Source organism: Nothobranchius furzeri, chromosome 12, assembly GCF_043380555.1.
Source record: "Nothobranchius furzeri strain GRZ-AD chromosome 12, NfurGRZ-RIMD1, whole genome shotgun sequence".
NCBI lineage: Eukaryota > Metazoa > Chordata > Actinopteri > Cyprinodontiformes > Nothobranchiidae > Nothobranchius > Nothobranchius furzeri.
In genome coordinates, this window is record NC_091752.1 from 68,893,189 (window position 1) to 68,907,497 (window position 14,309).

Here is a 14,309-nt window from a genome sequence, read left to right on the forward strand (position 1 = left end):
ATGGCAGTTGTGATGTTTGTTTTGTTGGACTCAAAGTCCTCGAGATGGACTGTTGGACGTGTAACAGTAGCTGTGCATGCACTCACTATGGGGAAGCCAACAGTGTGGCCTGGGGAATGCTCAACACAGCTGTGATCAAATATTGTGCTGATGTGGAACGTTATTCTTTCCGACTCCAGTAGATGCTTGTGTGATTGCCCAGTCATCCATTGCATCACCATGGGTACAGTCAGGACACCATCTTCTGGCTCTGAGTCTGTCAAAAATAAAACCGTTTCAAACTAAGTCTTGTGAATATAAATGTAAAAGTAATGTTGACACAACTAAAACCTAAACATACGTATTTAAACTGTGAGCAAAGATGAGTTTTAACAATTACAACCAAAAATTGTTCATGAGCAAAAGTTGCACCAGCAACACATCGCAGAGGTAACTTGATTCCCATCAGAACATCAGAGCTTTATACTGGACACTGTGTTCAGAGCGGCTCGGAGCGCCCACGGTGGGCAGTGGGCTGAAGATCTGAGGGGTTCGCAGCGCAGCGCAGCGCAGCGCAGAACCACGGCGCATGCGATAAGATTTCCTCCCACTGAAGCGGTCTGGAAACCCGGTCTCTCTGAGGGATGTGTCACTTGGAAAAATGTTCTTTTTATGAAATTATGAAACTTTGGCTGAACAGTGCTTGTTCCCGTCTCTAATATGGAGACGCATGACGCATCCAGTCTGAGGCAGAATAGCCTCTTCAGCTCAAAAAGCACCTGTAGAGACATCTGATCATGCACAAAGTTTATGTGGAGCAGAAGCGGTCAGGCCACGGCAGGTGAAACGTTCCTAGCCTACATGAAGTGAAACTGTTTAATTGTAACATTAATATGTTACTGGACATGCTGGTCTGGTTGGTTAGACCAGTGTTTGAAGTGGAAAACACACACACACACACACACACACACACACACACACACACACACACACACACACACACAAACACACACACACACACACACACACACACACCAATTAAAATAATGCTGATAGCGTGGACTAGAAGACAGGTGATGGTTTATGTATTTAAATGATGATCAGGCTGCTGTAAAATGTAATCTCCATCCACATCCAGATACAATTATCCTCTATTCTTTCTCTAGTTGCTCTGCTCTTGTCTGGGCTGACGTAGCTGACGGTGCACGTGGCGCGCCTAACTAGCGGCTGATGCACATTTTACGCATTTGGAGAGGTGGGCTGGATGCTTTGTTTTACTGGAAGATGGTCCACTTAACGCACGGGTGTAGACTACATATTAATGACAAATGAATGAAAATTAAATTGTGAGTTTTTACTTCATATTTTATAAATAAAAATGACGGGGAAACACATTTATGACGTCTTTTTAAACTAAATTTTCCAGCGCGACCTGCCTGCTTCACTTAAGTCACTGCTTATTAAGGTCCGTCCAAAATCACCGTGGCCCACCCAAAAATGAAAACCTGGCGCTGCGCCTGTTATAAACCTCTGCAAATTGTTGTTCTTCACTTTATCAAACTCAGACTTTGCACAGCTAATGTCAAGATGTAAAATTATGAATTCAGTCGAGCTCTTCCGTCCCTACCTCTCCTGCTCTCCTGGAAACCCGACATCGGCTGTCAGAAGCGGAGGTGAAGAAGGAGATGAGGCAAACAGAGTGAGTGCGACGTAAAGAAACCAGACTGGTGTGGAGGTGAGCAAAACAGAAGGAAAAGTGTGGGTGTTGAATCCCCCACAGGTGCGACACCCATGCGAGCGACCGGTACCGGCTGCTGTCATCTGTTGTGAGCAGCTCTCTGCTGTCTGAGGGTAGGCCCCGCCCACAACGCTGCGGCCGCTGTGGCTCCCAGTGTTTTCTTTAGTGTGGGAAACGGGTAATAATGGCTCTTTGATGGGAACAGGTTGCCGACCGCTGGTATAAGATCTGAGCTGGTAAAACAAAAATCCTCATCTGCAGGCTTTTTTGAAAGTGGGGGGGACAGAGCTGCCAATCACAAATTTTGCCGGGGACATGTCCTCGAGTCCCCGGTTAAAATGACGCCTATGCTTGCCTGTTAACAGTAGTGGTGGTTTGCTGGTACCTCCTCCAGGACAGCACCACTGACCTCCACACACATCTTCCTCAGACTCATCCTCCAGACCCTCAACTTCACCAGCACAGAGGCAGATGTGCAGCACAGTACATGCTGACCTGTAATAGATTTTAAAAAAGTGTTTTTTAAATTGAAAAATGTAAAACAAAACATAACCTGCAGTACACTGGTTCTGTTCAGTTTAAAGAAAAGCAGCAGGGAATAGTTAAATAAAAACTACAGAGAATTTACATTTTTAAGACAGATCTAATCATTATTAGGCTTAAGTTGAATAAACAAATGCACATTGAAAACACTTCAATGCTATTTTATTAAAAAGCCTGTTTTTTTTAAACGTTTTACCCCATTTGATGCAAAATAAGTTCTAAGGTCCAATTTACATTAGAAAACATCCTACAGCATTCAACATTTATAATGCATTTGGTTTATATTAATTACCTACATGATAATACTCTGTAGAAATGTGTTGTGCATGTTTAACAAGTTCATTCTGTAGCTTAAAACATACATGAAACCATCTAAAATTAACATGTAAGTCCTGAAAGCTTCTAGAATAAACTAAATTACTTTACCTGAAAACGGTTGTGAACAAACGCTGCTGATGGACGTGAAGCTGCTGTAGCTCCTTAATATTCCTGCTAGATTTTCACTAGCTTTAGCATTTTTCCTTTGCGTGTAGCTGCCCCCACGGCTGTGACGGGACCTACGGGCCACCGTAGAGGTGAAGGCTAGACTGTCCGAATTCAGAGCCGCTGGGTTCCGGTCTTAGCGGCCGGCGAAGACCCGTACTCATAAGCATCCTTCCTGTGGATTCGGACACACCCATTGTCTCAGCCCATTGTTTGATCTAGCGTGATCACTCTCCGTACCTAAAATAATAACAGTCGTGGGGCTCTAGGTTCACACTTGTACCAAAGTAATATGTAGTCAATTCACTTTCTTTCGGTGAATTTCTACTTTGTTCTTGATGTTCGCACGTGTGAACCATGTGCACGAACACATTCAGTGCAAAAACACGCGCACACATGCAGTTAAATGTCTTAAATTAAATTGTGTGCATTAATCTTATAGTACAAGCAGTAGAGTTGTTATCATCTGTAATATGTTTTAATGGTGGGCTGGTTTGATTAATATGTGTGATAGGCTGGCCGATCAACTGGTTGAGACACCAACCAGTCCTGCTACATCTACATACAAACAGTCCAAAGAACTGGGTGGCTGTGTCTCAATTCAGGGTCTGCATCCTTCGAAGGACCCAGCCCACCCGGCCGACGTGGGCTGCGTCCTCCGTCAGCCGGGTAGACCGGATGTTAACGGCTGTGAATTTGGACAGGCCTAGCCTTCATGAATTCCCGCCTCTCCCTCGGCGAACGTTCCGTCGCCTAGCAACCGTGGAACCGCTGAGCAGAAGGGAGAAGGAAAATGGTGGTGCTCGAAGCATTATTGAGCTTTTTAATAATTTCCTTGCTTCTGGAGGAGTTACAAGAGATGTATCGACGGCGAAGGCATTTTATATTGCTCAGGCTGAGAAGCAACAATGAACAGGTATTGTAGTTTCTATTAAGTAGCCTTTACCTATCGGCTATAGCTAGCTTACTGGATAGTTTTAGCTACTTCTTACAGGTTGCAAACATACTCCGTATTAAAATCGAACCTTATACTCAAATACAACTTCAAATCTTTTATACTTACTCAACTACAAAAGCTCCCCACCAAAAGAGTTACTCAAGTAAGAAGAAAAACAATGTGAAAATGGCTTAAATAACAATAAAATCATTCTAAAATATGGATATCATAATTAAATAACAAATAACTGTAAGCAGAAAGAGCACATTACACTACCTGTAGAAGGACATCTAGTGAACGAAAATAAAAACTTTTTATATGACTTACAAAACTTAATTATGGACAGCACTTTCAAAACATAATTGATCTTTTGTCTTCATTGCATACATTGTTCAAAAGTTAATTTTTTAGAATTGTGAAAGAATACCATGAATATGTACAATATTATCACATTCACAATTACAGCTTTGAAATAAAACTTTATTTGTTCTGTATTTCTCTTTAACCAGACTAGACCCAGATACTGCAGGATTAACCTGAGTGTCCCAGTCCTGGACCGTTTCTTCAACCAGCAAGATCCGAGACCAGACTTTCGTGTGAGCAGGGAGTCCCTTTCAGTGCTGCTGAATCTGCTGAACCAAGATCGGCGTCGTGGTTGGGGTGCCACAATTGAGACCCTGGTGTTTCTTTTCTGGTTGGCAAGCGGAGCATCTTACAGGGTGGTCTCCAGAGCGTTCGGGATACCTCGTTCGACTGTCCACCGCATCGTCCACAGAGTCACGGAGGAGGTTGTGGCCATTCGCCACCAGGTCATCCACCTTCCAAAGACCCCTGAAGACCTGGAGGTGGTGTCCCAGGGGTTTGCAGGGCTGGCACGGCACAGAGCTTTTGTTAAAGCTGCAGGTGCCATCGACGGCTGCCACATCAGGATCAAGCCTCCAAGCGGCCCTGATGGTCACTGCTACAGGAACAGGAAACTGTTCCCCTCTATCATCCTGCAGGCTGTGTGTGACCATCAGGGCCGCTTCATTGACACCTACGTGGGCTGGCCGGGGTCGGTGCACGACTCCAGGGTGCTCCGCCACAGCCCCCTGTACAGGCAGTCAGTCTACCCTCCTCCAGGGCACTTCATCCTCGCAGATGGTGGGTACCCATGCCTGCAAAGCCCACTCCCACTCATCACTCCCTACAAACGCGGGAATCTAGGTGTGGCTGCCCAGCGCTTTAACAGCCATCATTCCAAGGCACGCTCTGTGATAGAATGTGCCTTGGAATGATGGAAACCAGGTTCAGAGCCATCTTCCTGCAAGCGCTGGAGGTCCACCACACCTTTGTGCCTCACGTAAGTGTACGAAATATTGATTTTCACATTTCTTTGAAATAAATTTAATTATTTCATGTATTACAGGTTGTTACCGCTTGTGCCATCCTCCACAACATCTGCCTCAGTGCTGGAGACTTTGTGGTGGCGGAGGATGAGCCTGAGGAGGATGGTGGAGATGATGAGGGGGAGGCTGGCTTGGAGGATGTCAGCGGTGCACGCTGGCGGGACCAGCTGTGCTGTGAGGTGTCTGCCCTGGAGGAGGTTCCACTGGACCATGACTACTGTTAACAGGTAACAAATTAATGCATTTTTTTAAATAGCCTAACATTTCACCAATAGTATGTAGATTTTGTATTTATTATCTCCTATTTGTCTATTTATGTTTCAGTCTTGGTCATGTAGCAGCCGTCGACAGCCAGCCCTGCAAACCGATGGACGATGCAGTGGACAGTCAAGACGCATCTTGAAGCCCTCTGCAGACCACCCAGTAGGATGCTTCACTTGTCAACCTGAAAAGAGCAGCCACGGGTCTCAGCTCCAGCACTCCATCCATGACAGTCATCTGTTAGGCAGATCCAGCAGCCCTGTTAGAGACTTCCTGCTTAAGTTTTTGAAACGGTCTTGGAACAGGACACTCAGGTTAATCCTGCACCTTATATTAGATTTTTCTATTATTTTGTATGTTTCCCTTAAATATTTTGTGTATATATGTTCAAACATGTTGGATCTACGTTTTTGTAAATAAAACTATTAAGTTTGATCCATTTCTGCATTATTTTCTATATTACATTATTTGTTTATTACATTTAACAATACATGTTAAGGAAAATAATCTTCAAGTTCATTTTAATACTTTCTCAAGACATTCTCAATATTTTAATATTGCTTTTAGAAGCAATTCAAATGCACCCACAATAGGCTGTCTTATGTTTGTTTTTTTTAAATTAAAATGATCAAAATAACGCACTAAAACAATGTTTTTGGGACTGTTGGAGAGCTAATTCAGAGAAAATAGTTTGCAAAGCTGAGCCTGAGCAAAGATGTGATAACAGTGTTTAATACTTTCTAAGGGTCTTAGTTTGACCCAAACCGATTGATCACCTTTTAAGACTTTTCAAGACCCAGTGGATACCCTGTAATATTAAACAATTCACATTTGTAAACAAAAATAAACTTCAAGAGTTTAAGAACTGATTTTATTTAGATTATAACATTTGTTAGATATGGTTAATCTTTACTTATCATTTTTTCAAGCAGACTAAAAAGCTTCCCAAAGTTCTCCCTTCTCTCCTGTGCCCTCTGCTGCTCTGCCTCCCTCTGCAGCCTCATGTCCTCCCTCTGCAGCCTCATGTCCTCCCTCTGCAGCCTCATGTCCTCTCTGATGAGCTCCAGAAGCTGGTCATCGCTGTCCCTTCTCCTTTTTCTTGCACCCTGCTGACTTCCTCCTGGCTGACCATCTTCATCCTCACTCTCCTCCCTTTCCTCCACTGCTGTACTTGGCCCTGGAGTGTCCTCACGGATAGAGGCAATTAGGACAGGCGGACTGATAGAGGGTCTCTGTCCTAATAACTCATCCATGAGGTCAAACCAGGGCCAAGTAGCAGCAGTGGGCTTCCCACTAACCCCCTCTCCTGACCCTGGATACTTGCAATCCTAGGTAAAAAAAAAAAATAATAATTATGTCATTTTACACAAATACCAACAAACCTGTTTAAACTTTTTAGATTTAGCATGTATTCATGTTATATTTTTCCACACACATCTACATACTTTATATTTTTTCTTTAAATTATCCCTTTTTATTTTGCCTGGATGGGGGTCACCTTCCCCTGGATGGACATTTTCTCCAGAATACTCCTAACATGTAAGAAAAAGAAACAGGAAGAGAAAAGATAAAAAGAGGACAACGGATTATTCCTTTCATGTTTTGGCAGAAAAAACTGAACTCAAACGAATTTTTAAATAAAATATGACATACCTCCATGCCACAGACGCCCTTTGCTCCGGTGAACATGTGGTCCATCTCCGCTCGAAGCTTTATGAATTCTTGGGTTTTGTCTTTAGTCCCTAAAATATTAAAATCATGGTGAAAATGTAGCGGGAGAAGTGCGACACCGAGCGGCCGAACATACGAGCCAAGACCGCAATACAAGCACTTCTACGGTAATATTTCTAACTAAAAATGTTCGTGTATAAAAAAAAACCCTTACCCTAACAGTTTTCAAGTTTATACTTACATTTATACGTGCTATCTTCTCCAACAGCTCCCGCTTCACTGTCCGCCATTGTTGTAAAAGTTTTTCTGCCGGCCGGCCTGCAAGGCATCTCTGGAAATGCTACCTGTTGAAGGATACACCAGACCCATCCTTCATTCAGGCGAAAAGAAGGCCGTATTCGTCGTCCGCATTTGAAGGAGTCTTCGAATTGGGACAGGGCCTAGTCACGGCGCTGTGACGTAACCGGCCGACGAATCCGGCCAAGGTAGGATGCAGACCCTGAATTGAGACACAGCCGGTGTGAGCGTAGCCTATGTGTGGCACTCCACATACGGCCCCTTGAACACCCAGATGGTCTGTTACACATACGTTTCTGGTTCTGATCAAGCAGCCAAGCAGTCAACAATATTTACATACAAACAGTCCCAAGTCAATATATACGTCTGTGGTACCAAGAACTGGGTGTGAGTGTAGCCTCATTGTGGTCCCCCACAACATGATGAACACAGGCTTTAAAAACTCTGGACATCTCCTGTGATTTAGATTCATCATATATTTCCCCCAGTTTCAGCTGAGTGTCTCATTTAGTAACAAAACATGATTGTGAACTCTCTCTCAAGTCAAGTTTATTATATAGCCCATTTCATACACAAAACGGTAGCCCAATGTGCTTCACATAGTTAAAACAATCACAAGTGAAATGAAATAGTTAAAATGTCACATCATGTTGTGTAAAATAAAATCAAAGAATATTGACACAGAACATAGCACACAAAAATAAAAGCATATTAAGTACAATTATTGGTAGTGCTTTCTTTTACAGTGCTCCAATTACTTAGTACTTACATGGTAATTACTTAGTAAGTTAGTGTATTGTTTCTGAGTTCTTAAGTTGTTATTACCATGTAACTCAGGTCCAATTCTAGTTTTTATTTTTATTAATCATTCCTAGTATATACTGCTTTACACAATAACTACACTTTATTATAAGTATTAGCTTTAATTACACAATAATACACAATATAACAGCACAGAATAGGTAATTATATAAAATACATATAGAATAAGTTTAACACAATACAGATAAAGACCTAGTAGAGCACAGATGCAAGGACAGATTAACTGAAGGCATCATGAAAAAATTTTGTTTTGTAATGATTGTTAATTACATTTAATTACGGACCGTAAGACATTAAAATTCCGTATCGAGTACGGAATCCATCTAACAGATCTGGGAGATTATTTTAAACCATAAGATTGGAACTTCTTAATGCAGGGAATAGATAACAGCTTCGTATTCCCTCAGAGACAACAGAAGAGAGAGAGAGTCAAGTTTAAAAGTTAAGAATTTTATTACTAACAAATTAAACTAGACTGACTTTAACTCTAAGTGTGTGGTGTTACTAGGTGGATGAGACGGTGAATGGGATGACGTGTGATGCGGCTCAGAACCAGCAAATCTGAAGAAGCGATTAGTTCTGATGGGAACTGATGGTGATGTCTTCGCGTTAAGCTTAGATTAGGAGATTCATAACCACATGAGACGCCATTTGTCGGCCTACTTTCACCCTTCGGGAAGCCCCCGTTACATCCGGAATGTCGAGGTCCAGTTGACCTCTGGAACCGAAGCCGAGTAGGAACAGCTGCGGTTGCCGACCAGACCAGTCTGTGAGTTACTTCCGGGTCAGACAAATTGTTGACGTCTAGCAAGACCCAAGCCTGGGTCATGAGGTTCAGCTTTTATTCTGGAAAGGAACCGTTGCTTGGTTGGTGAAATGCAACAGAGTTCATCCAGCTTGTCGTTGGTTGTTTCGGTTGAAGAGGAGAGTTACGGATTGGCCACACCAACACTTTCTCTGGAACGCTTTGAACTGGCGTTAAAGATGACGTGGCATAGTTTTATACTTCGGATGATATGGTTTATGGTAGAATGAAAAGTTGACAGAGTTACCAAACACCATCAAAACCACGCCTCCGTCAGATCTGTCAGATTCTGACTGGATCAGTGAAAGTAATGTGTCATGTCTTTTTAAGGCTACGTGAAATCAGTCCTGTTGGAACTTTTAACGTCATATTACTCATCATATTCTAGGATTATAATAAAGCAATTATTATTTTGATTTCACAGATCGGTCACATCTTATTTATTGACTAACACTTGGTTGGATTAGCTTTATTAAAATAGAGTTCTTTGATTAATTAAAAGAAAAGAGTCCATTCTTCATTCTTCTGTTGAGCTGAAAATAAGCAGGTTAGAAGCGAATGCATGACACCTTGAGACCATATCTCATGCAGACTAATCCTGTTGGGAGGAGGAGGAGGGGAAAACAGTCATTTCATTCTGTTACAGTTTTTAATCTGGATTTAAAAATGGAAATGGTGGGAGAGGTCTTAATGTCTATTGGAAGACAGTTCCAGAGACGGACCGCATAGCAGCTAAAGGCAGCCTCTCCGTGCTTGGTGCGGGCTCTGAGTTGTACCAGTTGGGATTTATCTGCTGACCTAAGTGACTTTGAAGGGTGATATGTTTCAAACATCTCTGCTATAGAGCTCCGGAAGTTGACGTCACATCTCCCGGCAATCGAAACGGCGCCATATTGGCAGGCAGAAGTCCGCAGCTGGACTATTTGTTATTGTCAGAAAACTCAATCAAACGGGAAACATGGTGGATTCTTGTTGTGCCCCAGGATGCCAGAACAAACGCGGATGACATAAGGAATGAGCCATCTACAGGATTCCCCAAGATCCGGAGCGCCGTAAAAGTTGGATCTTTGTAATAAAATGCCCTAGTGACCGGGCTGAAATGAAACTGTGGGATCCCGAGAGTAAAGGTTTTCGCTTATGCAGCGACCACTTCATATCAAGTATTTAAACAAACGTTTCCTCATCTGTGTATGGTATTTATTTTAAATGCTTTTATTACGATTCTTAGTGGGCTTCCTAAACTTATTTTGGCGTGGCTTTTTCTGTCTTATTACTCATAGCAACAAGTAAACATCACGTAAAACGTTGCCTCGTGATTTCTGCGTGCTGCCGTTTACGTGTTTTATGATCACAGCAATTAACCGGCTAAGCTGTATTTAATTTTTAAGCAATGGTTGATCAATTGTCAGATCACACATGAAAAGCACTTTGGATTGCTATTATCTTTCTCACCGAGACGGATCTCAGACAGATCCCGAGACGCTCCTGCCTGACATATTTATTTTATTCACGGAAAAAAAAATCAAACTAGTGATTTTTCTTGGCGTTCAGTTTATACATTCAAACAGCACAGCACTCTATTTAAACTACTTACATGTAAATCTATGTTATTTGTCCATCCATCCATCCATTTTCATCAGCTTATCCAGAGTCGGGTTGCGGGGGCAGTAGAGCCGAGAGGCCCAGACTTCCCTCTCCCCAGCCACTTGGGCCAGCTCCTCCGAGGGAATCCCAAGGTGTTCCCTGGCCAGGGCCGCTCCGACAGCTTCTGACGTTTTTAAAAAGTATCGTAGGGGCACAGTAAGGGTCTTAGATGTTTAGTCTATTTAATTTCTGACTATATGAAACGATTTCTTCAGTTTTAAAGTGTGAAGTAAACTCAGACGAAGTAAAATCCAAGCTGATCCCGTTCATTTTGTTTACATTTATTGCCTGCCAACATGGCGTCTACTCTCTGAGAGTCACGAGAAATCCGGAGCTCTATATACAGAGGTCATTGGCCATTTAATGATTTAAAAGTAAATAAAAGGTCTTTGAAATCAATCCTGTAAGTTACTGAAAGCCAATGTAAATATTTTAAGATTGGTGTGATGTGATCATTTCTTTTGGTTCTGGTCTGTCTCTCTGCTCTGTGTAACGCACAGCCTTCAGACCTGCGGAGAAAAAACCATACAAGATGCAGAGAAAAAGGATAAACCTCCAACCTTCATATTGTCAGCAATAAACGCAGCAAAACTTAACTTTCATTACCAAAAAAAAAACTCATAAAAATTATTCAATAAATCAGGAGAGCAGGAACAAGTCTTATTTCTGATGTTACATTTTTTTACTTCAATTCAAACTATTTAGACTTTTGTGTCTTCATCACATTTAGCTTGTATTTTATTTAAAATATCATCAGCTTTACAGGTTAGCTGTTCCTGTGCGCTTAAAAAATTATGTTACTAACCTTCTAAAAAAATTACCAAATCATTCACACGAAGTAGATTTGTTATTCATTATCTGAAAGTATCCGATTAGTTTAAAAAACTAAATATGTTTTGTTTAATTTGGTTTTCAGAATGTCACTAGTTTTTATACTTTTAAAAAAATATATATACTGATGTACTGAAATACAGATAAATCAACTTGTGAATACAATGCATGTTAATATAGTAAGTATAGCATGTTTAACATAAGCACATTCACACATGGAAAGTATCAATGTAAATAAATCATATGGCAGTAACTCTGCTGTACTTCATTGTGTAAAAGTAGCCCACGGGCCAAAAAAGGTTGGAGACACCTGCAATAGATCGCTCAGCCCTAGTAGATTCTTAGATGATTGTTTAAAGTTTTCTTTCAGCGAAATCTTCGTCCACAGAGCTCAAAAGCAAAAGGCTTCTGTCCTTTATGGACCCTTTTGTGACCGTTTAAACTGATCTTTTGGGTAAATCTTTTCCACCGAACTCACAGGGGAAAAGCCAGTGTGAACTCTCATGTGTCTGTTTAAATGTGTCTTTCGGCTAAATCTTTTTACACAGAGCTCACAAGCAAAAGGCTTCTCTCCTGTGTGGACTCTCATGTGTTTGTTTAAACTTCCCTTTTCACTAAATCTATTACCACAGAGCTCACAGGCGAAAGGCTTCTCTCCAGTGTGGACTCTCATGTGTGTGTTTAAACTTCCCTTTTCACTAAATCTTTTTACACAGAGCTCACAGGCAAAAGGCTTCTCTCCAGTGTGGACTCTCATGTGTGTGTTTAAATTTGTCTTTTGGCTAAATCGTTGTCCACAGAGCTCACAGGCGAAAGGCTTCTCTCCAGTGTGGACTCTCATGTGTTTGTTTAGATTTGTCTTTTGTCTAAATCGTTGTCCACAGAGCTCACAAGCAAAAGGCTTCTGTCCTGTGTGGACTCTCATGTGTGTGTTTAAATGTGTCTTTCGGCTAAATCTTTTTACACAGAGCTCACAAGCAAAGGGTTTCTCACCTGTGTGGGCTCTCATGTGACTGTTTAAATGTGTCTTTTGGCTAAATTTCGTTCCACAGAGCCCACAAGCAAAAGGCTTCTGTCCAGTGTGGACTCTCATGTGTGTGTTTAAACTTCCCTTTTCACTAAATCTATTACCACAGAGCTCACAGGCGAAAGGCTTCTCTCCTGTGTGGACTCTCATGTGTTTGTTTAAGCTTCGCTTTTCACTAAATCTATTCCCACAGAGCTGACAGGTGAAAGACTTCTCTCCTGTGTGGACTCTCATGTGTTTGTTTAAATGTGTCTTTCGGCTAAATTTCGTTCCACAGAGCTCACAAGCAAAAGGCTTCTGTCCAGTGTGGACTCTCATGTGACAGTTTAAAGCAGTCCTTTGGCTAAATCTTTGTCCACAGAGCTCACAAGCAAAAGGCTTCTTTCCAGTGTGGACTCTCATGTGTGTGTTTAAACTTCCCTTTTCACTAAATCTATTACCACAGAGCACACAGGCGAAAGGCTTCTCTCCTGTGTGGACTCTCATGTGTTTGTTTAAACTTCCCTTTTCACTAAATCTATTACCACAGAGCTGACAGGTGAAAGGCTTCTCTCCTGTGTGGACTCTCATATGACTGTTTAAATGTGTCTTTTGGCTAAATCTTTTTCCACAGAGCTCACAAGCAAAAGGCTTCTGTCCTGTGTGGACTCTCATGTGACTGTTTAAAAGTGTCCTATGATTAAAGAATTTGTTGACAGTCCTAAAATCTGACTCAGAACACCTGTTCTCATTCCAGTCTTTGTCTCGGTCTCCAGTTTCAGACCTAGAGTCTGACAGCTCAGAGTATAGAGTTGCATCATCCTCTACAATGTCAGTCTCTGAATAATCAGGAGTCTGTTCATGAGGGTTCAGATCTGGTTTCCGGCTAGTTTCTAGTCCACCAGTTTCTGCTGTCGTCTGGTCAGCTGAGCTGCTGGTTGAAACATCTCTGTCTTCTATTTGCTTCTGATGAAGCTGTGAGAACAGAGGCTTCTCTTTATCATCCTCACTCTTTATAGAAGCAACAGTGAATGGAAACCTGGTGGCATCAGTCTCCTCCTTCAAATGGAGATGTGCCCCTTCCATACTGGGCCAGAGTTTCTCCAGTTCCTCCTTTATATGGAGAAAATCTAAGTCCTGCTGGTTGACACCAGCGCTATGTTCTTCTAGAGCTTCTTCTTTAACCAGCACCACCTGTTGAAAAGCTGTAGGAAACACAGAAACACATGATGTGAATTACTGACAGCAGTAACTGTGTTTTGAAACATAGAACAGGAGCCCTGAACAAACGGCCAAGTAAAAGACGCATAATAACACCTATTATAAAAAGACCTTTGTTCCCTGCACACTGGACCAGGCCATGAAAACTCAATGAGCTGCATACTGACTAGAAAGTTTGCCCTTATAGCCTGGTGATATTGTGTGTGAGTGCGTGCGTGTGTGTGTGTGTGTGCGCGTCTTACATCCACTGTGAGGACACATTTTTCACCTCTAACATGGGGACATATTAAAATTGTGAGGACATTTGCTACGTTATCACAGTGAATAAAAACCTAATTTGGTTTTAGAGGTATGGTGTGAATTAACTTTTAGTTGAGGTTAGAGTTGGGAATGCAGCAACAGTAGTTACTTAACCAGACTGGTAATTGAGAGAACTGGGAAATGGCCTGCCATTACCCTGGCCCACTCAGTGACCGCCATCAGTCATGACATGCTTCATGTCTAAATGAACTAGGGCTGCAACTAACGATTATTTTCATAATCGATTAATCTGTCGATTATTTTTTCGATTAATCGGTTTGTTATTGTTAAGCTATTTAACCTATACAAGTGATGAATACATTTCAGTTAAGAAAAAGAAAAACATAAGAGAATTGTGCAGTTGACTGCAATCTATTTTATTG

General features: G+C 41.8%; 3 protein-coding genes across 6 annotated transcripts in view; 1 reads left to right on the forward strand and 2 right to left on the reverse strand.

The window, feature by feature from the left end:
- Positions 1-10,546, reverse strand: part of LOC129157272 (zinc finger protein 665-like) — a 215,297-nt gene extending 204,751 nt beyond the window's left edge. The window contains exons 1-2 of the mRNA XM_070542879.1: positions 10,519-10,546; positions 8,783-8,965 (exon numbers count right to left, since the gene is read on the reverse strand). The gene's annotated coding sequence lies outside the window, so the exon portion shown is untranslated. The remainder of the gene's footprint in view (positions 1-8,782; positions 8,966-10,518) is intronic.
- On the forward strand, positions 3,516-5,650 carry LOC139062207 (uncharacterized). Its single transcript, XM_070542985.1, has 4 exons — positions 3,516-3,659; positions 4,190-5,022; positions 5,089-5,295; positions 5,393-5,650. The coding sequence occupies exons 1-2, from the start codon at positions 3,537-3,539 to the stop codon at positions 4,955-4,957; spliced, it is 891 nt and encodes a 296-aa protein (XP_070399086.1). The 5' UTR covers positions 3,516-3,536; the 3' UTR covers positions 4,958-5,022; positions 5,089-5,295; positions 5,393-5,650.
- Positions 7,830-14,309, reverse strand: part of LOC129157277 (oocyte zinc finger protein XlCOF6-like) — a 36,500-nt gene continuing 30,020 nt past the window's right edge. For 2 of the 4 annotated variants that reach the window (XM_070542896.1, XM_070542895.1), the window contains exon 3: positions 10,876-13,610. In XM_070542896.1, the coding sequence (XP_070398997.1) occupies positions 11,815-13,610 (1,796 nt within the window). In that variant the 3' untranslated portion in view covers positions 10,876-11,814. Of the gene's footprint in view, positions 13,611-14,309 lie in introns of all 4 variants that reach the window. The other 2 variants (XM_070542894.1, XM_070542893.1) reach the window with 2 other exon arrangements.

What these genes read in the sequence shown, in the direction of transcription:
- LOC139062207 (XM_070542985.1), top strand. Translation starts at nt 3,537, where the DNA reads ATGGTGGTGCTCGAAGCATTATTGAGCTTTTTAATAATTTCCTTGCTT. An exon ending in TGAGAAGCAACAATGAACAG is followed by an intron (nt 3,660 to 4,189) that starts GTATTGTAGTTT and finishes CTCTTTAACCAG; the next exon opens with ACTAGACCCAGATACTGCAG.